Source organism: Dama dama, chromosome 31 (genome assembly GCF_033118175.1).
Source record: "Dama dama isolate Ldn47 chromosome 31, ASM3311817v1, whole genome shotgun sequence".
NCBI lineage: Eukaryota > Metazoa > Chordata > Mammalia > Artiodactyla > Cervidae > Dama > Dama dama.
In genome coordinates this window covers 48311624-48335435 of record NC_083711.1, presented here as the reverse complement: position 1 = coordinate 48335435, position 23812 = coordinate 48311624, and the positions used below count along the sequence as shown (strand labels likewise).

The 23812-nt window shown below is 37.8% G+C and overlaps 1 protein-coding gene across 1 annotated transcript; it reads right to left on the bottom strand.

Moving 5' to 3' along the window:
* Positions 1-294: 294 nt before the first annotated feature.
* LOC133050204 (transmembrane protein 45A-like) lies at positions 295-23195 on the bottom strand. The gene is made up of 5 exons (XM_061134387.1): positions 23006-23195; positions 22089-22301; positions 20165-20349; positions 11547-11692; positions 295-388 (listed from the first exon to the last, which is right to left on the bottom strand). Exons 1-5 carry the CDS (start codon positions 23193-23195, stop codon positions 295-297), a joined length of 828 nt encoding a protein of 275 aa, XP_060990370.1.
* Positions 23196-23812: the final 617 nt, after the last annotated feature.

Genomic DNA, 23812 nt, shown 5'->3' with positions numbered 1-23812 from the left:
ACTGTAGCAAGACAGTAAACAAGTGAAATCCAATCTATAATGAGTTACAAATGATAATAAGCCCAGGAGCCTTGAGCATATATATCTATAAGACAAACAAAGCAAATATTTTCCAGAATGTGGGCATTACGCTTTAGCTAACCTAGGGAGAGCCACCTCAAGCTCCCAAAATCATGACACCAAGAATCATTCTCAATCAGTTGTTCTCCAAACCAAAAGTAAAAAGGCAAAACTGTAACTAAAAATAATAGAAAAAGAAAAATTTCGTCTAGAAAGACTGGATGCCCATCAAAGTCACATCTCTTCCTCCGAATCTTGTTCTCGTTCAGCATTTTTCAGGAGTTCAACTTCTGAAGGGCAGAACCTCGTAAATCGAGATTTAACCAACCTGAGGAGAATGAAAGTCATCTCACATTATTCCATTTAAAATTAAAACCCCAAACTATCTGTATCTATAGTATAACAAACTCCAAATTACCTGTGCAAATGGAAGAGGCACCCCCAAAAAGAAAATCACTTTTATTTGGCTTTGGATCTACCTGCAAACATTTTGTGGATTAAAGCAGTCTATAAGCAAACAGACACAATAAAGCTCTACTATGTAACATGATTGGTTGCATCATATTCAAAATTCATAACTTTAATCATTTCTAAGACAAACAAGAGAATCTCTGGACTGTAGTAAGCCCTGAAGAAAGTGAGCTCAGCTGAGTATTACAAAAAGGAGCCCTGTCCTGAGAACAAAGCCCATGAAGCCGTCTCCTTCCCCACGTCGAGCCCCACGTCAAGTCTGGGCTGTACTGTAGCCCTCACTGCGTCTTCAGAGAGCTGCTTCTGTGCTGGCCCCAGGCTGTTCTGTTGCATGTGGTGGTCCCCGATGCACTAGGAAGTTGAAAGAAGTGACCTCTATTCTTATAACTGTTACCAAAGGTTAAGAAAATCTGTAGGCACTGGCGGTGGGGGAGATTACAATTTCGGCATTGGAAGATGCCAAGTTTCTTGGTAGCAGAAACTCAGCAGGCTATCAACTTTTCTGATGTAATCAGAACTAGGTAAAGCTTTTCCCATGCAGGATTATCTGTGAAGAAATGGTGCTGTGACTATGTCAATAAAAGATTGTTAACTTGCAAAAGTACTTAAGGATATGCAAACAAACTGATAAACCAAATCCAAAATCATTATTGTTTTATGAAAAATGTCACCAGCCTATCTGTAACTTTACACTTGCTTTCTGTCTGGCCCACCCCTCTCAATACACCAAGCTTTTACTTGTAGTCTGGATCTCACTAGAATATGAACTTCCTAAGAGCAGAGGCTTTGTCTTATTTACTGCTCTAACTCTTGTCAGTCTAGAGCAATGTCTGGTTCATAATAATGGTTCACCATGTATGTGATGATTCAGTGGGCTGTGGAGCAGTCCTGCAGGAGTTCATATCACACATCTACCCAGAGGTAATTCTTCAGTCACTTCCAACTCAACATTAATTCCTCCAACATGCAACAATTGAGTGGTATCCGTAACATCTACTGACTCATCAGAAAGCCGAGAAAAACTACTCGAAATCATTTGCCTTGATAATTAGTTGACCATTGACCTTGTTCCCAATGTTCTCAACTCTTCAAGACATTGTTTTCATGAAAAGCTAATAGTTTTAACTAAGGTTAAAACTGGGACAGGGTGTCATTTTTTAAACCCTCACGGTTGTCTCCACAATGCACAACCTGAGTAGGTGCTAAATGAAAGGGATTAATTAGTTAACATATTCATTAGATTCATTCTTGATGACTCTTCTGGAAAATGAAACAAAGAACTAGCTATTTATTATAGGAAGTTGCCTACATGTGAAACTTCAAGTTGAACACTTTCAAATATGTGAATGTGCGTGCCAGCCCCCATATGCCAGCTGTCGTCCTATACTACTGTACTTTTCAAGGTACTGTATTGTAAGGTTAAAAATATTTCTTTATTTTTGTGTTTGTTTTTTATGTACATATTACTTGTGTGAAAAGTATTGTAAACCTATTACAGTGCAGTATTAAATACAGATATATATATACACAATTGTGTGAGTTGGGTTCCTAGGCTAATTGTTGCACTTACAAATTGGACTTTATAACATGCTCTCAGAATGGAACTCGTTTGTCTGTAGGGAATTTGCTGTAGAAATTGCTTACACGGTTAACAGTGTTAACACAGTGACGACTCCTGTTCCAATTCCTCCTCTCTGAGCTGTATCTGCTGTTGTTAGATGCTATCAAGCTGAGGCATGTTCAGGCTCTGTCGACACCCTGCAGCCCTTGGTATGAGCGCACACAGAAATGGCTACTGGGGACATATTGAGGGATGGAATAATAAAGAGGAAATGTAAATAACTGCTAGTTCCTGGGATCGTGCAAGTTCAGGAAACGAAGTTCAGCGTGTCTCTGGGCTTTTGCGCCCACATGGTCTCTTCAATTAATATAAGAGCAGAGCTGAGACTCTGGGTATACTTCCAGAGTTGAAGCGGAAATCAAACTTCCAAAAGGCAAACTATCATCTACCATGAATTTGGTCATTTCTACTTTGTTCTTCAAAATGGCTCACAAGAATCATTTGCTTGAAAAACCAACCTGAAAATGGTTAATATTTCTCTGTCCATCCAGAGGGGCTTTTAAAATACTTCTGTCTCACACTGATGTTTATGTAAGTTTAAATGTGAAATACAGTAAAACACACAATAAGATTTCCCAACAGATAGGTCTCTCCTATGAGCTGTTATGAGAACAGCAGGCATGGGACTAGATTAGGCAACCTTTAAACCGTTATTCAGGGAAGCTGGGAAGCACAGCTTCATTTTTCAGCGATTTGGGGGCAGGAGTTCCATAACCCAGTATTGTTTCCATGGTGATCTTTGTGCTCTGTCAAATAAATTCAGATAGAATGTCCTTAAAACCTATCACCTGTGATTGAGTTACAATCCACTTCACAGTCAAACGCAGATGAATAGATTTTCAAAGCTCTTCATGACTACAGGATTGAATTGAATTATCCTACATATAACCGCACTATAAGTCAATATTCAATCTTCGTGATATTGTTTAATCTACTGCCTAACATTATATTAAAATATATCAGAATACAAGCTCTTGGCCTTATATTTCATAAGCAGTATGAGAGCAAAACTTAAAAGCATATAAAACATGACTTCCAAACAACTGAATCCTGTTTGAGTAGTTCTGAAACAGAGCTGTTAAAATAGAAAATAAATGTTTCTTGAGAGTATACCAAGAGCTGTGAGAGATATGAAAAAGGTCTTTTCCTCCAGGTAACACAATCTAGTTAGCAGATAAGCCTAACATGAGCTAGTAGTAAATATCACAAGATAGATCACCACTGTTAAAATGTGTGATCAAGACTAACGTACTGTAAAACTCATGCAAGGAAATAAGCAAAGACTAGAACAATCATATGAGTTTTCATAGAAGAGATGAGCATTTGATTGGATATGCCAGGTAGAGAGAACTACGTGGTCAAGAAGTCAGGAGTGCTGGGGGAGAAGAGGCAGTTGAAAAAGTAAACATGGAGTTTCTGGTTTCTAGAAAACTATATGTGGATAAGAGGTTCATTAGGGGTCTGAAGGTTTTTAAAACAGAAAGAAACAATAGTCTTCTTTTGGCTCTAGAACTGACATGGAATAGAGAGGCTTCTTGAATACCAGCTTTGTTCTTGGAGGCTGCCCAAACCCCAGGGAGATGAGGGCCAGAAGTCAACTTAAAACAATAGAGGAAGAAGTCAAGTTTCACTCGGCAGCAGAGTGAACTTTAACCACCAGTACATACACATGCTTTGAGAGAACTGAATAGGACTAGTAGAAATCATTCAATGAGAAGGTAGAATTTCAAGCAGCCATAGCACTTAGACCTCTAGAAGGAGGAAACTACAAATCAAAGCCTACTAGAGACATCTGGGAGCTAGACAAGGAAAAGGTTTTTTTACCCAGAGACACAGCACCAAAGCTCTTTAGCAATAAAGCTCAAAGAAGCACAGAGCAATAGAGGTAGCTGGGGAAACATCTAGAGAGAGGACTAGAAAGCTAGTTTGGGCAGAGGCTGAGACCCCATTGGGCCTCGAATCAACTACTGAATTTAGGGGTCTAGAGAATATGCTAGATGTGTACCATCCAAAATGATAGTCACTATGTATATATGAAAGCTAACATTAATTAAAATTAATGTAGCACTGGGTTGGGAAGATCCTCTGGAGAAGGAAATGTCAACCCACTCCAGTATTCTTGCCTGGGAAGACCCATGGACAGAGGAGCCTCAGGGGCTACAGGATATGGGGTCACAAAAGAGTCAGATATGACTTGGCAACTAAATAGCAACAACAATAACTAAGCACATGTCAAGTGCGCAATAATCACACATCGATCAAGGCTACATGATGGAGACTGCAGATACAGAACACTTCAATCAGTGCTAAAGTCTGAAGGATTGGAGCCTGCATGAGTTAATAGCTGGAATCAGCCAAGCCAACTGTGGCTTGGCATTGCTGCTGCTGCTGCTAAGTCGCTTCAGTCGTGTCTGACTCTGTGCGACCCCATAGACGGCAGCCCACCAGGCTCCCCCGTCCCTGGGATTCTCCAGGCAAGAACACTGGAGTGGGTTGCCATTTCCTTCTCCAATGCATGAAAGTGAAAAGGGAAAGTGAAGTCGCTCAGTCATGTCTGACTCCCAGTGACCCCATGGACTGCAGCCCACCAGGCTCCTCCATCCATGGGATTTTCCGGGCAAGAGCACTGGATGGTTTGGCATTAGCTACCATACTAATGGAAATAAGGAACCATGCTCATTGCACTCTATCCCTACTCATCCTTCAAGTTGAAGCTTAATTCTCAATTGTGAGGAGGCCTCCTCTGTGTTCCAATAGCGCCTTCTTCTTACACTATTTCCATTTATTGTACTATATTTAAACAGTCTCTCTCTCCCCCGAGGGCCTATACCTTATACAATTTTTGATACAGAAGAAGGATGAGAACAAGAACAAGAGGAATAATAAAATGAACAAGGGTCGGGGGGGGGGGGTGGTTCAAGATAGCAGCCTAGGAAGGTCTTGAATTCACCTCCTCCCATGGACACAGCAAATCGACAACTACATAAAGAACAATTCCCTATAGAAAAAGAAAAGAAAAAAAAAAGACCTAAAAACTAGCCAAACAGTTCCTCTACAACAAAGGACAAGGTCCACAATGAAATGGGTAAAAGAGGCAGAGACATGGTCCCACCAAAGACCCCACCCCCAGTGTGGAGACCCACAGTCAAAGAGATCTCACAGACACAGAGCTACTTCCCGAGGAGCAAGAGTTTCTGCCCTATATCAGGCACCCCAACCCTCGAGACTTGCATTGATGAGATGAACCCCCAAAACATCTGGCTTTGAAGACCACCAGGGCTGATGTCGAGAAGAACCAAAGGGGTGTAAGGAATGGAGATTCCACTTTTAATGGGCTTGCATGCAGACTCACCCACCTGGCCATACAGCACAAAAACCACAGTTTGAAGAGTCCAGACCGTATGTGAATGGGATTCGTTTGCTAATCTTAAAGTGTCTGCCAGCAAGGAAGAAATCTGTTAGGATTCTCTCCAGGAATGGAAGCACTGGTGGGTACCACTTTTGCTTTCTTCCCCCTCTACTTGGCTAGTGCCAGCACTTTAGCCACCATCTTTGTACTCTCATCCTAACTTGCTAGCACCAGAGAGATCAGAGGAGAAATTAAAAACCACCTGGAGACAAGTGGAAAATGGAAATACAACATACCAAAATCTATGCAATGCAACAAAAGCAGTTGTAAGATGGACATTTATAGCAACAGGCCTACCTCAAGAAATAAGAAAAATGTCAAATAAACAACCTCACTTTTACAACAAAGGGAACTAGAAAAAGAAGTGCAAACAAAGCCCAAAATTACTATAAGGAAGGAACTAGTAAAGATCAGAGTAGAAATAAATGAAATAGAAAGTGAAAATACAATAGAAGAGATCAATGAAACAAACAGCTGGTTATTTGAAAAAATATAAACAAAATTGACAAACCTTTAGCTAGACTCACTAAGGAAAAAAGAAAATGAAAATGAGATGTTAGTCATTTAGTCATGTCTGACTCTGAGTCCATGGACTGTAGCCTGCCAGGCTCCTGTGATCATGGGATTCTCCAGGCAAGAATACTGAAGTGGGGTGCCATTTCCTTCTCCAGGGGATTTTCCCAACCCAAAGATCAAACCCAGGTCTCCCACATTGCAGGCAGATTCTTTACCATCTGAGCCACCAGGGAAGGAATAAAAGAGAGAAGCCTCAAATAAAATCAGAAATAAAAGAGGAGAAACCAGCATTACCCTCACACCAAAATCACAGAAAGATATCACATACGAAAAAGTAAATTATAGGCCAATATCACTGATAAAAATAGGTGCAAAATTTCCAACAATGTAAGTAAACTTAATTAAAGGCTATATTAAAAGGATCATATAACCTGATCAAATGGGATTTATTCCAGGGATGTAAGGATAGTTCAACATCACAAATTAGTCAATGTAATATATCACATTAAGAAAAAGAAGGATTAAAATCATATGATTATTTCAATAGATGTATAAAAACATGTGACAAAATTCAACACCATTTATAATAAAAACTTTCAACAAGTGGATATAAAAAGATGTATCTTAACATAATAAAGACCATATAGGACATGCTCACAGGTAACATCATACTCAGTGATGAAGTCATGAAATTTTATTCCTTAAAATCAGGACCAAGACAATAAGGTTCACTCTCGCTACTTTTAGTCAAAATAGTGTTTGGGTCCTAGCCATAGCATTTAGGCAAGAAAAAAAAGACCTCCAAATTGTAAAGGAAGAGTTAAAACTGTTACTATTTGCAGATGACATGATACTCAATATAGAAAATCCTAAAGACTCCACCAAAAAAACTGTTAAAGTGAATTAAAAATTTTAGTAAAGCTGCATGGTACAAAATCAATATGCAAACATGTTGCATTTTATACAGTAACAAGGAACTATTAGAAAGAGAAATTAAGAAAACAATCCCATTTACAATGGCATCAAAAAGAATAAAATACCTATGAACAAATTTAACCAAGGAAATGAAAGACCTCTATGCTGAAAACTATAAAACATTGATAAAAATAACTGAAAAAGACACAAGTAAATGGAATGATATTCCATGCTTACAGACTGGAAAAATTAATATCATTAAAATGTCTACATTGCCCAAATTGGTCTACAGATTCAATGCAATCCCTATCAAATTATGAATGGCATTTTTCACAGAAATAGAACAAACAATCCCAAAGTTTCTATGGAATCACAAAAGATCCTGAATAGTCAAAAAGAAGTTGTTGTTCTTAAAAAAGAAGGACAAAGCTGTGGGGAATCATACTTTCTAATTTCAGACTATACAACAAAGCTATAAAATCAAAACAGTATGATATTGGCACAAAAACAAACCCATAGATCAACAACACAAAATAAAGAACTAAACTCATAAATGCATGGTCAATTAATTTATGATAAAGGAGGCAAGAATATAAAATGAGAAAAGGCCAGTCTTTTTGTTGTGCTGGGAAAACTGTACAGCCACATGCAAAATAAGGAAACTGGGACACTATCTTATTCCATACATAAAAATTAACTCAAAATGGATTTAAGTCTTGAATGTAGGATTAAAGTCATAAAAATCCTAGAGGAAAATATAAGTGGTAAGTTCCTTGATATTGCTCTTGTTGATATTTTCTGGATCTGACTCCAAAGGAAATGGCAACAAAAGAAAAACTGAACAAATGGAACTACACCAAATAGAAAGCTTCACACAGTGAAGGAAACCACCAACAAAATAAAAAGGAAACCCTGAATGGAAGAAGATATTCCTAAATGATATTTGATTAAAAAAAAAAAGGTTATACCCAAAATACATAAAGAAATCAAACAACCCAATAACAACAACAATGAAAATTCAATTTAAAAACAGGCAGAGAATCTGAATAGACATTTTTCCAAAGAAGACCTACAGACAACTAAAAGTCACACCTGCAGAACAGCTGTTATCAAAAGGACAAGATATAACAAGTATTGGCCAGAATATAGAGAAAAGAGAACTCTGATGTACTGCTTGGTAGAAATGTAAATTGGTATGGTCACTATGGAAAACAGCATAAAGTGTCCTCAAAAAATTAAAAACAGAAGTACCATACAATCCAGCAAATCTACTTCTGGGTATTTATCTGAAGACAATGAAAACACTAATTCAAAAAGGCATCTCTAGGTTCACTGCACCATATTTATATATAATAACCAAAATATTTGGGCTTCCCCAACGGCTCAGTGGTAAAGAATCTGCCTGCAGTGCAGAAGATAAAGGAGAGGTGAGTTTGATCCCTGGGTCAGGAACATCCCCTGAAGAAGGAAATGGCAACCCATTCCAGTATTCTTACCTGGAGAATCCCATGGACAGAGAAGCCAGCGGGCTATATTCCACAGGGTCACACAGAGTCAGACACAACTGAACACATCCACACACACAACCAGGATATGGAAACAGGTGTCTATTAATTGATGAATGGATAAAGGAGATGTTTTATATGTGTTTATACAAGATAAATATTTTATACTTATAAGCATATAGTAGAATATTACTCAACCATAAAAAAGAATGAGATGGACCTTGAGGTATTACACTAAACACAATAAGGCAGATAGAGAAAGACAAACACCAAATGATTTCACTTATCTGTGAGATCTAAAAAACAAAGGAACAAACAAAACAAGGAACAGATTCATGGTTGCCAGAGTTGGGGGAGGCAGGCAAAAATGGGTGAAGGTGATCAAAGGTACAAACTTCCAGTTTTAAAATAAGTAAGTCTTGTAGGTTTTGGAATACAGGTCTTTGGTCTCCTTAGACCCAGACCTTAGGTAGGTTTATTCCAAGATATTTTATTCTTGTAATGGGGTTGCTATTCTTGTTATTACCAAGTTGTTATTCTTGATAAATGGGGTTGTTTCTTGAATTTTCTTTCTGATCTTTTATTGTTAGTGTATAGATAAGAACAGACTTCTATGTATTAATTCTGTAACCTACAAATTTACCAAATTCATAATGAACTCTAGTAGTTTTCTTTCAGTGTTTTTAGGATTTTCTATGTATAGTGTCATGTCATTTGCAAACAGTGACATGAATTTAACTTCTTTCTCATTTGAATTTCATGTCATTTCTTTCTCTTCTCTGATTGCCGTAGCTAGGACTTCCAAAACTAAGTCAAATAGAAGTGGCAAGAGTGGACATCTTTGTCTTGTTCCTCATCTTAGAGGAAATGCATTTTGCTTTCACCAATAAATATGATTGTTAATTATATTTTGTCACATATGGGGTTTATTATGTTGAGGTATGGTCCCTCTATGCCCACTTTCTGGAGTTTTTATCATAAATAGGTGTTTTATTCTGTCTAAAGCTCTTTCTGCCTCTATTGAGATGATCATATCACCTCACACCAGTCAGAATGGCTATCATCAAAAAATCCACAAACAACAAATGCTTGAGAGGGTGTTGAGAGAAGGTAACCCTCCTACACTGTTGATGAGAATGTAAATTGCAGCCACTAGGGAGAACAGTATGGAGATTCCTTAAGAAGCTAAAAATAGAGTTACCATAAGATCCTGCAATCCCACTCCTGGGCATACAACCAGAGAAAAACATGATCCAAAAGGATACATGCACCCCAATGTTCATTGAAGCTTTATTTACAGTAGACAAGACATGGAAGCAACCTAAATGTCCATCAATAGAAAAATGGATAAAAAAGATGTGGTACATATATATACAATGGAATATTACTCAGCCATTAAAAAGAATACTGCTATTTGCAGCAACATGGGTAGACCTAGAGATTGTCATACTTAGTAAAGTAAGTCAGACAGAGAAAGGAATATCATATCTTATTTATGAAACAGGAATAGACCCACACACTTAGAGAAGGAACTTATAGTTACAGGGGAGAGTAGGGGGCAGGGATATTTAGGGAGTTTGGAATTGATATGTACACACTGCTGCCTCTAAAATGGATAACCAAAGAGGACTGACTGTATAGCATAGGGAACTCTGCTAAATATTCTGTAATAAGCTAAGTGGGAAAAGAATTTGAAAAAGAATAGATACATGTATATGTATAACTGAATCACTATGCTGTACACTTCAAACTAGCACAACACTGTTAATCAGCTGTACTATAATATAAAACTAAAAAATTTTTAAAACAGAATAAAATAAATCATGGGGATGACAGTGACTATAATAAAAAATATTGTATTGCAGATGTGAAAGTTGGTTTAAAAAGTAAATCTTGAAAATTCTCATCACAAGAAAAAAATTTTGTACCATTAATATGGTGACAGATGGTGTAACTATTAATAGACTGATTGTGGTGGTCATTTTGCAATGTATACAAAAGTTGAATCACTATGTTGTACATAATGAAACTAGTATAATGTTGTATATCAATTGCAGTGGTTGTTGTTTAGTCTCTAAGTTGTGTCTGACTCTTTGCAAACCCCTTAGGCTATAGCCTGCCAGGCTCCTCTGTCCATGGGGATTCTCCAGGCAAGAATACTGGAGTGGGTTGCCATTTCCTTCTCCAGGGGATGTTCCCAACCCAGGGACTGAACCCCCATCTCTTGCATTGGCAGGCTAATTCTTTACCACTGAACTACCAGGAAAGCCTATGTCAATTATACTTTAATGTAAAAAGAAATCTATCATAGGAACCAAAGCGGGGGAAAAAAGAGCAAGGGTAAGAAGAATTTCTGTTGAGCTCTTATTATATTAAGGGCAGTGTAATGATATGATCTCATTTAGGTACCATCATTATCCCCATTTTGCAGACAACAAAACTGATATTTAATGTAGTTAAATAATTTACACAGTCTTTTAGCTGACAAGAAGCTGAGCTGGAAACATGGGTTCTTAGCAATCTGTTATACTGCTCCTCACCCATCACGAAACACTGTATCAAAGTCCTTGTAAAAACATGTAACATTCAACTTAATCTTACTGTTACAAATATTATAGTAAATATCAAATTAATCAGCTATTCAAAGTTAATGAGAGGCATACATGTTGGTCGAAAACGACACCACATTTGGGAAGTGTCATAACTGATATATATGTGGGCAGATGGAGGGGGCTCACTGCAGGTATGTTGATGACCATTTGGAAAAGAAAACAGAATATGCAAAGACATGAAGGCACAGAACATATTGAAGGGTGATGCATAGGTTCAGAGTACAGCAGAGACACTCTTTAGCTATTCCAACCTTAAACCAGCATTTATTATTTTAATTGGAAATGTTTGTGTTTGTAGATAATTTTCTGCTATATTACCCTGTTTGTGGAATGCTAAGGAATAAAATACCTCTTTGAACTTAAAGTTCAGACTGTCGAGTCTTGATGATCATATACCAAAAAAACAGAACTTCTATGAACAAAAATCACTAACTTACCAGGTGACAAAGGCATAAATTGCTCCAGTGATGATAATGGCTGTTGCATAATGCCAACAAAAGCATATGGTGAGAAACATAATGTTGTTATGATCCATTAAATCCCACGGAGGGCCTCCATTGAAGGGATAAAGGACAAACCCAATCTGTAATTTAAAAGAAAGAGAGAACATTAAAGCACTACCAGCCATATTCCCAAAGATGGTGCGGTTCAAAATGCTTTCTTTCAAGATTAATGGTGACAGATAATTCCCATTATCTGAGATGCTACAGATAAGAAACTGCTATCTTTTTCACTAAGATAGACAGTACCTATGAAATCATATTTTTGCAAAAATACTTAGGATATTTACAGATCAATTTTCAAAATATGACTAGTAGTCATCCCTGTAGATTGGTAGACTTTCAGAGAATTTGGTAGGATTCTAAGTTGCTCAGTTTGACTCAGTAATGTCAAAATCAGAGTTCTTTTTTAAAAGTTTTTTAAATAAACAAAGCCCACTGGTAACATTATATTTATACTGAAAGCTTGTATCCTAAGATCAGGAGCAAGACAGGGTGTTTGATTTTACCATTTCTATTCAACGCTGTACTAGAAATTCTAGCCAGAGCAACTAGTCAAGAAAAATAGATAAAGGGCATCCACACTGCAAAGGAAGAAGTAAAACTATCTATATTCACAAATAAAATGATCTCATGTACAGAAAATTCTAAAGAATCCACAAAAAGCCTATTTGAGCTAATAAATGAATTTAGCAAACTTGCAGGATACAAAATCAACACTCAAAACATGTAATGGACAATTCAAAAAAATAAATTAGAGAAACAATGCCACTTATAAAAGCACTGAAAAGAATAAAATTTTTAGGAATAAATTTAATCAAGGAGGCTCAAGTCTTATAACTTGCAAACTACAAAGTATTGTCAAAAGAAATCAAAGATCTAAATAAATGAAAGCATACCACATGTTCATGAACTGGAGCATTTAATATTGTTAAGATGGCAATAACACCCAAAGCAATCCACAGATTCACTATGATCCCTATCAAAATCCCAATGGTCTTTTTTTTTTTTTTGCAGAAATGGAAATCTGAATCTAAAATTTATGTGGTATTGCAAGGGACCCTGAATAGCCCAAACAACCTTGAAAAAGTAAAGCAAAGCTGTAAGTCTTACATTTAGTGATTTCAAAACTTATGACAAAAACTACAGTAATCAAAACATTGTGGTACTACCATAATGGTAGACATACAGATCAATGAAATAGAATTGTGAGTCCAGAAATAAGACCAATAACCTGTAAAAAATTGGTTTTTGACAAGAGTGCCAAGGCCTTTCAATGGGGACGTTAAAGTCTCTTCAACAACCAGTGCCAGGACAAATGAATATACAAGTGCAAAAAAAAAATTATTTATCCTTATTTTACACCATATGTAAAAATTAACTCAAAATGAATCAAAAAGGTAAATATGAGAACTAAAATCATAACTGCTAGAAGAAAACATAAGGAAAAGCTTCATGTCCTGGGTTTTAGTGATGATTTCTTTTCTTTTCTTTTTTTTTTTTTTTGTGATGATTTCTTATACATGACACCAAGACACATTAAAATTAAGAATTTTTGTACATCAAAGGACAGTATCAAGAAAATAAAAAGAAAGTCCTCCACATAGGAGAAAATACTTGCATTCATGTATCTAATAAGGAATTGATATCTAGAGTATATAAATAAATCCTAAATCTCAACAAAAAGCCAAAAAAAATTTTAATGGGCAAAGGACTAGAAGACTTATTTCCCAAGAGGTACACAAATGGTTGATAAGCTCAAAAAAATTATGAACATCATCAAGGTATCACTCAGTCATGTCCGACTCTTTGCACTGACCCCATGAACTGTAGCCTACCAGGCTCCTCTGTCCATGGGATTTTCCAGGCAATAGTACTAGAGTGGACTGCCATTTCCTTCTCCAGGGGATCTTCCCAACCCAGGGATCGAACCTGGGTGTCCCACATTGTAGACAGACGCTTTACCATCTGAGCCACCAGGGAAGTCCCTATCAAGGTATTAGAGAAATACAAACCAAAACCACTATGAGACTATGAGATATTAGTATCCCCTAGGATGGTAGTAATAATAAGTAACAAGTATTGGTAAGGATATGGCAAAATTGGAATCCTTATACATTGCTGGTGAGAATGTAGAATGGTAGAGCCATGTGGAGTTTCTCAAAAAGTTAAATGTAGAATTATCACATGACCTGGCAATTTTATTCTAGGTACGATATATGCCCCACATAATTGAAAAGAGGTATTCAAATAAAAAATCCTACACAAAGTTACATGGCAGCATTTACACAAGGGCCAAAAGCTGAAAAAAATCCAAATGTCCATCAATTGACGATGAATAAGCAAAATGTGGTTATTCCATATAACAATGTTATTCAAACATAAATAATGACATATTAATACATAATACAATGTGAATGAATATAACATAATGAAAATATTATGTTAGAGAAAGAAGCTAGACACAAAAGGTAACTGCTTTAACAATTTTATTTATGTATTTATCTTTGGCGTAGCTAGGTCTTCATTGCTATGCATGGGCTTTCTCTAGTTGCAGCAAGCAGGTGCTACTCTTGGTTTTGGTGTGTGGGCTTCTCATTGCCAGGGTTTCTCTCATTGGGGAGCACAGGCTTTAGGAGGCACAGGCTTCAGTAATTGTGGAGCACAGGCTTAGCTGCTCTGTGTCATGTGGAATCTTCCCAGACCAGAGATTGAACCAGTGGTCCCTGCACTGGTAGGCGAATTCTTATCCACTGCGTCACCAGGGAAGTCCAAAAGATAACATGTTGTATGGGGCAGTGTGAAGGACAGTGACTTGGACACAAAGGTCTGTGTGAGTCATCTCAACAGTTTGATACAGTTTGAACAATTGGTACTGAGACAGAAGTTGGTCCCATGAAAATATGGTACTATTTCTCCCTTGTACCACAGATTATAGACTAGCAGATCCTGAGTCAAATCTATGTCACAGACATGCTTTGCCTTCCCTGCACATGTTTTAAATAGCTTGAATTGGTTTACAACACTTCAAATATCAGAGAATTTTGCCCAAAAGTACATCACAGCTTATTTCCAAAAATAGAAATATCTGGTCACACCAGACCTGTGTTCCAAAGCATGAGCAGCAACATGTGCTCTCCATCGATTCATCATTCAGGTTGGTAGCTGCCTGACCAAGGGGAGTCTTCTCCAACACCACAATCCTTTTTTTTTTCCATTTATTTTTATTAGTTGTAGGCTAATTACTTTACAATATTGTAGTGGTTTTTGCCATACATTGACATGAGTCAGCCATGGATTTACACGTGTTCCCCATCCCAATCCCCCCTCCCACCTCCCTCCCCATCCCATCCCTCTGGGTCATCCCAGTGCGTCAGCCCCGAGCACTTGTCTCATGCATCCAACCTGGACTGGCGATCTGTTTCACACTGGGTTATATACATGTTTCGATGCTGTTCTCTCAGATCATCCCACCCTCGCCTTCTCCCATAGAGTCCAAAAGTCTGTTCTGTACATCTGCAACACCACAATTCAAAAGCATCAATTCTTTGGTGCTCAGCTTTCTTTATAGTCCAGCTCTCACATCCATACATGACTATTGGAAAAACCACAGCTTTGACTAGATGGACCTTTGTTGGTAAAGTAATGTCTCTGCTTTTTAATATGCTGTCTAGGTTGGTTGGTCATAGCTTTACTTACACAGTGCAAGCATCTTTTAATTTCATGTCGGCAGTCGCCATCTGCAGTGATTTTGGAGCCCCCAAAAAATAAAGTCTCTCACTGTTTCCATTGTTTCCCCATCTATTTGCCATGAAGTGATGGGACTGGATGCTATGATCTTAGTTTTCTGAATGTTGATCTTTAAGCCAGCTTTTTCACTCTCCTCTTTCACTTTCATCAAGAGGTTCTTTAGTTCTTCTTTGCTTTCTGCCATAAGGGTAATGTCATCTGCAAATCTAAAGTTATTGATTTTTCTCCCAGCAGTCTTGATTCCAGCTTGTCCTTCATCCAGCACGGCATTTTGCATGATGTACCCTGCATATAAGTTAAATAAGTAGGATGATAATATACAGCCTTGACATAATCCTTTCCCTATTTGGAACCAGTCTGTTGTTCTCTGTCCAGTTCTAACTGTTGCTTCTTGACCTGCATACAGATTTCTCAGGAGGCAGGTAAGGTGGTTTGGTATTCCCATCCCTTTAAGAATTTTCCACAGTTTGTTGTGATCCACACAGTCAAAGGTTTTGGCATAGTCAATAAAGCAGAAGTAGATGTTTTTCCGGAGCTCTCTTGCTTTTTCAATGATCCAATGGATGTTGACAACTTGATCTCTGGTTCTTCTGCCTTTTCTAAATCCAGCTTGAACATCTGGAAGTTCACAGTTCATGTACTGTTGAAACCTGGCTTGAAGAATTTTGAGCATTACTTTACTAGCGTGTGAGATGAGTGCAACTGTGTGGTAGTTTGAACATTCTTTTGGATTGCCTTTCTTTGGGAAGGGAATGGAATGAAAACTGACCTTTTCCAGTCCTGTGGCCACTGCTGAGTTTTCCAGATTTGCTGACATACTGGGTGCAGCACTTTCACAGCATCATCTTTCAGGATTTGAAATAGATTCCAGATCAACTGGAATCCTATCACCTCCACTAGCTTTGTTTGTAGTGATGCTTTCTAAGGTCCACTTGACTTCACATTCCAGGATGTCTGGCTCTAGGTGAGTGATCACACCATCATGGTTTTACGGGTCATGAAGATCTTTTTTGTATAGTTCTTCTGTGTATTCTTGCCACCTCTTCTTAATATCTTCTGCTTCTGTTAGGTCCATACAATTTCTGTCTTTTACTGTGCTCATCTTTGCATGAAATGTCCCCTTGGTATCTCTAATTTTCTTGAAGAGATCTCTAGTCTTTCCCATTCTATTGTTTTCCCCTATTTCTTTGCATTGATCACTGAGGAAGGCTTTCTTATCTCTCCTTGCTATTCTTTGGGACTCTGCATTCAAATGGGTATATCTTTCCTTTTCTCCTTTGCCTTTAGTTTCTCTTCTTTTCTCAGCTATTTGTAAGGCCTCCTTACACAACCAATTTGCCTTTTTGCATTTCTTTTTCTTGGGGATGGTCTTGATCACTGCCTCCTGTACAATGTCACGAGCCTCTGTCCATAATTCTTCAGGCACTCTGTCTATCAGATCTAATCTTTTGAAACTATTTCTCACTTCCACTGTATAATCATATGATTTTGGTCATACCTGAATGGTCTAGTGGTTTTCCCTACTTTCTTCATTTAAGTCTGAATTTGGCAATAAGGAGTTCGTGATCTGAGCCACAGTCAGCTCCCTGTCTTGTTTTTGCTTACTGTATGGAGCTTCTCCATCTTTGGCATAAAAGAATATAATCAATCTGATTTTGGTATTGACCATCTGGTGATGTCCATGTGTAGAGCCTTCTCTTGCGTTGTTGGAAGAGGGTGTTTGCTATGACCAGTGCATTCTCTTGGCAAAACTCTGTAAGCCTTTGACCTGCTTCATTTAGTACTCCAAGGCCAAATTTGCCTGTTACTCAGGCAGCTCTTCACTTCCTACTTTTGCATTCCAGTCCCCCATAATGAAGAGGACATCATGTATGGAGAAGTAGCGGGAGAAAAAAATTGTGAAAAGCAAATAACAGTGTAATTTTATTAGCTTGAGATAGAGTTTGGGGCATAAACATTCAAAGCAACCAAACATGGAAGCATAATAAATTCACCTAAGTCCCTGAAACATTTTTGTTTCAAAAGAATCCAGCACAGAGGGGAAGAGGGACATGTACCATGGCTAAACCTTCCTATCCTGCCAGTATGTTTGCTTGTATTGGTATCAAATATTCATTTTTCTCTAAGTCTCAAATGTCATTTAGTCTGACCACCCGGTAAAGAAAAATACTAGTCTGTACATAATGATGGATAGAAAGTTTTAAAAATAATCTCAGATTTATACCCTCAAAATTTAACCTCATATATCTTCCTTAGAAAAGCTCTTGGGGAAATATGAAAACATTATTACTCTGCCAAAAGGGACAACATTAAGCCAACCTATGCTCAGTTGCAAAAGCTCACAGCTTCCTCCTTCAGATATTTAATTAATTAATCATTAACTTTTAATGGAACACTAATTAGTTTCATCAGTTCTGCTCTTAATTGTATTATTACTTCATTCAACTATCTTTGGGTTTCCCCCTTTTGTCTTACTTTCTTTATTTGAATATTTAGCCCTTTAAGAATCTGGATTGCATAAACATGTGGATAATCTTCAGCCCAAAAGATGGAATATACTTTCTTCTCAAATATATAGATTATTTACTACCAATGACACTGGGCTACATCCCAAAGAAGTCTTGACACATTTCAAAGGGAATACATACAAAGCAACTGAAAACAAATAATAAAAGAAAAAGAATATTTTTGGAAATCGAAAAGAATGTTTCTAAATAACTCATAAATTAAAGAGGAAAGCACATAGACAATGCAACACTCAAAATCACCCAAGGTGAAAGCTACCATGTACAAAATCTCATAGGAGGTAGCTATACTAGTGTACAGGAGGGATTCTATAGTTTTAGGAATATTTGAGTAAAAATAAGAAAAATTAAATATAAGTGAATATTCAACTCAAAAAACTACAAACAGAGGAAAAGAATATAGCCTCATGATCTTAAAGAAAAAACTGAAAATTAGGAGAAACTGACAAATCCATAAATATAACATACAATTTTAAGAGACCTCTATCAGAAAGTGAATGATCAACTGGATGGAAAGCAATTAGAAATAGAGAATATTTAGAAACATTTAATTAAAAAGAGTTCGAAGAGCCTGACTTTATCCCTACATCCAGAGAAATCTTTAATTTTCTTTTAGTTCCCCTGGAGCCAAATAACCAACCATCATGCCTACCCCAGACTTGGAGTCCAGAGAGCTGCAGCCCAGTTCTGCTCAGTCTGTGAATTTCTATTCTACTCTATTTCTATTCTATTCACTGGTGGCTTGCCCTATTTTTGTTTGTGGTATTTAACGTGCAACTATGTATTTTTAAACTCTCTTACTTTCATCTACTTTTCTATTCTTTTAACTTACTTTTTATTTTAGAGGTATTTTTGATAGTTTATGTGTCATTGTCACATATCTGAAGCAGAGGCGATACACTGAAGCATAAACTCACTGCGTCCTCTTGACCTGAAGTTATCACTGTTAAATTTATTAAAATTTATTTTTAGTTTTGAATCAGCAATGCTAGAACATAGTAAAATATTCCAATCAAGAGATATAGAATGCATAATCACACCTTACATGCCATTCTATTTAGCTTCCCAAGGAAGATAAATAAAATCACAATACAACATCTATATACCAACTGGTTAAATTCACTGATTATCAAATTATACCATGATAAGGTATTTGTTATTTTTTCCAAATCATTTTGCCTTCAAAAAACCCCTGAATCTCGGCCCCTATGTACTAGCCTGTGCTCCAACAACCTTTCTACTCCCCCACGAGCTTAAATATCACAGCTTTCCTAGCCCCCATTTTGACCATGATGTTTCTCTGAGTCTACCAGGGCTTTCTTATCAATCTTCACTGAAATGCAAATCCCTGAAAGAACCTCATCATCCCAAATCCCTGCACTTTAATGACCAAAAATCTCCTCTAAGATACCTTCTGTGATTAAACCACATTCACCTTTCATCCCAGACTTTCCTTATATCCATGAATGTATGTTCGGACAGAGGATTAGATGGTTGGATGGCATCACCAACTCAATGGATATGAATTTGAGTAAACTCCAGGAGTTGATGATGGACAGGGAGGCCTGGTGTGTTGCAGACCATGGGGTCACAAAGAGTCAGACATGACTGACTGAACTGAAATGAACTGATAAAGTATATGTTCACTGATTGGAATATATATTTTCAGCAACACTCCAAGGTTAGGGAGTCAACAATTAAAGTGCCTGGAATTTGGAGTCAGATAGACCCACATTTAGATCCTAGTTCCAATACTGTGTGATCCTGAGAAAGTAACTTGCTCTCTCTGAGTCTCTTTATCAGTCAACTGGGGATGATAATATCTAACTTCCAAGTTGTCATGAAGACAAAATGAAAATAAAACAATATGTATGTAAAAGTCATGTCCAGGGGCTGGCACACACTTATTCCTCAATACATAATAATTCTCTTCCTTTCCTGCCTCCTTTATGTTTCTCGAGCTTATTAACCAATAGGCTTTAAGTGACTTTAGCATCGGGAACTGCTTCCAGCTAAGCACCAGCTCAGAGTTCCTACAAAATGGATATCCAGGTGTGTGATGAAGGTGTACACCTCCCACCTCCTTCCCTGCTGCTCTGCCACTATTCCCACCAGGGCTGCTGGGCCCTCAATTAAGCATCACCTCTCAAAGGCTCACATTCTCACTGCCAGCAGAATATCAGAAGGAAGTCTCTGGGTTTCAGGGCACAACACCCACAATCAAAGAGAGAAGGTCATCAGTGCAGACACCAGGCACACAGACTGGAGGCCCCAGCTCACCTGCCAGAACCAGCTTCCCTGAAGCAGGAAAAGGCTTGTCCGCAGAAGTTCCACGGTTATCTTGGCCTGTATAAAGAGCTCCATGAAGGCAATCAGGCCTGTCAAACAGATGACCAAGACCAGAAGCTTGTGCACAAAGATGTCCAGCATTTCCCGGCCATGAGTGTGATTGTAGAAGACAAAAGCTGTCAGAGGCAGAAAAAATGGTTTGTCTTTCTCAGTGAAACTACTGTTCCTCCCCTATCTCCACACAGCTTTACATAAAACACACACATTTGTCCAAAATATAAGGTGCCCACTGCTTCCCATAATAATGGAAATCTCTAGCATTTTTGAAGCCATCATTATACCTCTTTAGGATGTAATCTTTGAAATCTCCTTTTCCCTTCCCCAGTCTTTAGTCTCTTCTCCAATACATCATGACATTTTCAACTAACTAAATTTCAAAGCATATTTTATGAAAAAGGATAAATAATAAGCATGATGAAGGCAGGGGAGCAGGAGTTAGGGCAAATGGACAGATGAATGAAGTAAAGTCTTTCCTTAAGTAATTTAGTCTACTGGAGGCAGCAAATATAAACACAAATCATAAGAGTGGACTTTGATGGGTAGGGCAAGTTTCCCTGGAAGCTCCCAAGAAGTAGTATCTAACTATATTTTTAATCCTATGGACAGATACTGGCTTCAACTTCATCCTTTTCATTTGGATGAGGAGGAAAAGATGTTCATTCAACATATGGTAACATCTGGAGAGTAGCTTCGGTGTGAATGGACACATGCAGATATGTATAGTTGAGTCCCTTTGCTGTCCACCTAAAACTATCACAGCATTGTTAATTGACTATATGCCAATATAAAATAAAAAGTTTAAAATAATATTATAACATCTGAGACGATGAGAATCATGCTGTTGGTGACTGTTGCCCAACTTTTATCTATCCCTTGTTCTCAGAGAGCATTTGGCAAAAGCGCTTTAGATGTAGGAGGCAAGGTGGACATTAGAAACGACTGCCTCTTGATAATTAGGGGCTTTTTAGTCCTATGACCAATCTACCCCTTACATATAAAATGTTGTGGTTCAGTCACTAAGTCGTGTCCAACTCTTCTGTGACCCCATGGACTGTAGCCCACCAGGCTCCTCTTCTATGGGATTCTCCAGGCAACAATACTGGAATGGGTTGCTATTTCCTTCTCCATACATATGAAATAAATGAAAACAAATCATTAAATATTTGTTATCAGTGTTTTCTTATGCAGTAACAGGGAGGCCAACTGAACAAAAATTGTTAGGACCTCAATTTTATGTGACTGGATTTTTTGGACTCTGCTTGTCATGTAATGGTGGAGTTTCATTATATTAATATTAAAAAGGCTACTCCATAGGTACGGAAGCTACTCTGCTTTGAGTGGTCTCTTTGTTGGAGGATATTTATGCTTTACTACTCCAGAGAAGGAAATGGCAACCCACTCCAGTATTCTTGCCTGGGAAATCTCACAGCCAGAGAAGCCTGATGAATTTCATTCCTGGGATCATGAAGAGCTGGACACAACTGAGTGATTAAACAGCAAAAACAATGCTTCACTACTCTGAGCTCAGTTTGTTGTGTTAAAAATTGAAATAATGATCATCTCCAGGATAAACCTGAGATAAACAAGCATGGCAGGTGGTTCTTTAGGGTAGATGTGAAATTTGAATAAAATACCTGAATGATTGTGCTTGTCCAGTTTTACTAAATAAGTTGGTAGGGAAGGGAAATCTTCAGCATCCTGTCTAGGACACCTCAATAGCTTACCATGGCCCAAACAGCTGGCCTACGGGTCAAGGCTGTACCAGGACACCAAAGGCAAGGTGCCCTTTATTGTTGTAAAGGGCTAGACAAATGTCCAATAATAATGAAAGATAAATGAAAATACTCATACTTACCCTCCACAAATAAGGCATTTAATAGCATCAACTTGCTAAAGGAGGCAGGAAGTGACCTGATGGTGGAACATAAGATGTTTGTCACACCCAGCAGCCCAAAGAAGAGGTACATGGTAAAATGATGCCAGTCTAGGAGTCTGACCCACTGATCCTTCTTGTAGTCGTATAAGATCAAGTGTGGTCCTCCAGGCACAAACTGTCCTCCAAGGATGCCTGCAGAGGGATATATCACACTTTAAGCCATCTTTCCACAACTTCACTGAAAACAGAAGATGCAGAAGGATCAGCCTACAGCTTAGCCCAATATATTGTCTTTTTATGGCACTGATTCTTCTTTCTGGGCCATTACTTAACAGCTGAGCACTGGTTCTTTAGACTAGTTTTAGAGCTTCAAAGACTGGTTTGGATAATCCCGTTTAGTCAAAGATGGCCAATTTTGTCAAACAGCTATGTCAGATCTTCAAAGCTAATGTTCTTAGTTCCACTGAGTTCCCTGATCAGTTCCACTGATGGACTAAGTTCCTCTTTTAATCTAACGACTAGATAAATCCTGAGTAATTTTAGATTTAGATTTGTGAGATTAATCCTATAGCATCTGATGACTTCCTTCTTACACAATACGCCTTTGGGTCAGGAGTTATGCTTGGTTCAGGATTAAAATACTAGAGTTCAGCTTCTCCCCACTTAAGGATAACCAGACACAACTGAGCAACTGAACTGAACTGTTAGAAAACCAGGCTTGAACTGAATTGCTACATGATCAAGCAATAAAAAACAGAAATACAATTAGAATATGTATTCAGGTGTATTTGAATAAAAAATTTATTTTAGTAATCTCTTGTTTTGATATTCAATCTTCTCTTTGCATGTGAAAATACTCCAAGAAAGCAAACAGAACACAGAAAAGGGTCACTCACCAATTAAAGCCATTCCAGCTAGTACAATTCCCTCCAACAGATCTATTCGACAGAATAGTGCTTTGGAATCATAGTAGGAAGTCCGCTTCTGCTTTTTGAAGGCATATTTCAGAACACACTTGGTAGTCCACCAAATCCCCAAAGTAATGAGGAAGAATCCAGGGAGAGCATGGCCTTTGAAATCCCCCATGACTACCAAAATAAGAGCACAGAGAAGATGAAGGCATTTCATTTCCAGACTTGGCCTAAATGTCACTTTTTCTGTGAAGTATACTATCTCTGATAATGGTAGATATACCACTGAGTCAGAGGACCCAGTATTATTGCTGACAGCGGTAGACCCATTACAATATCAACAACACCAACAAGTAGAAAAATCCACATTTGTTGAACACTTACCTTTTTCTAGGCACTGTGTCAAGTGATTTACATGTGATCTCTAGCTTAATTTTCACAACATACCCAGGAATCATGGGTTAAATCACATTTTTCAATTGGGATACAAGAATAGGAAGTGAAGTGATTTACCAAAACCTCACAACTATTGAAAAAAAAAGTTCATTGCTTTTAACAGAGAACTCAAAAGATCTCTTAAAAATGATAGTGTACTCAACCAACACGTTTTAAATATATTTGAAAGAAAGTAATGGGAAAGTTTTATCTTTATGTTTAGAACTTGAAGTGAAATAAAATTGCCTCCAAGAATTTTTAAATAGGTAATTTCAAAGTATCAAACATCAAGAGTGTGGAAGAGATCATTAGTACTCATCAGATATCTGTGTACTCTTCCACACTTTTCCCAGCCAC

Coding starts and splice junctions, on each gene's coding strand:
- LOC133050204 (XM_061134387.1), bottom strand. CDS start 23,195: ATGGGGGATTTCAAAGGCCATGCTCTCCCTGGATTCTTCCTCATTACT. Junction 22,302..23,005: donor AGCTGGAATGGCTTTAATTG/GTGAGTGACCCT, acceptor ATCCCTCTGCAG/GCATCCTTGGAGGACAGTTT. Junction 389..11,546: donor ATTTATGCCTTTGTCACCTG/GTAAGTTAGTGA, acceptor CATTCTCCTCAG/GTTGGTTAAATCTCGATTTA.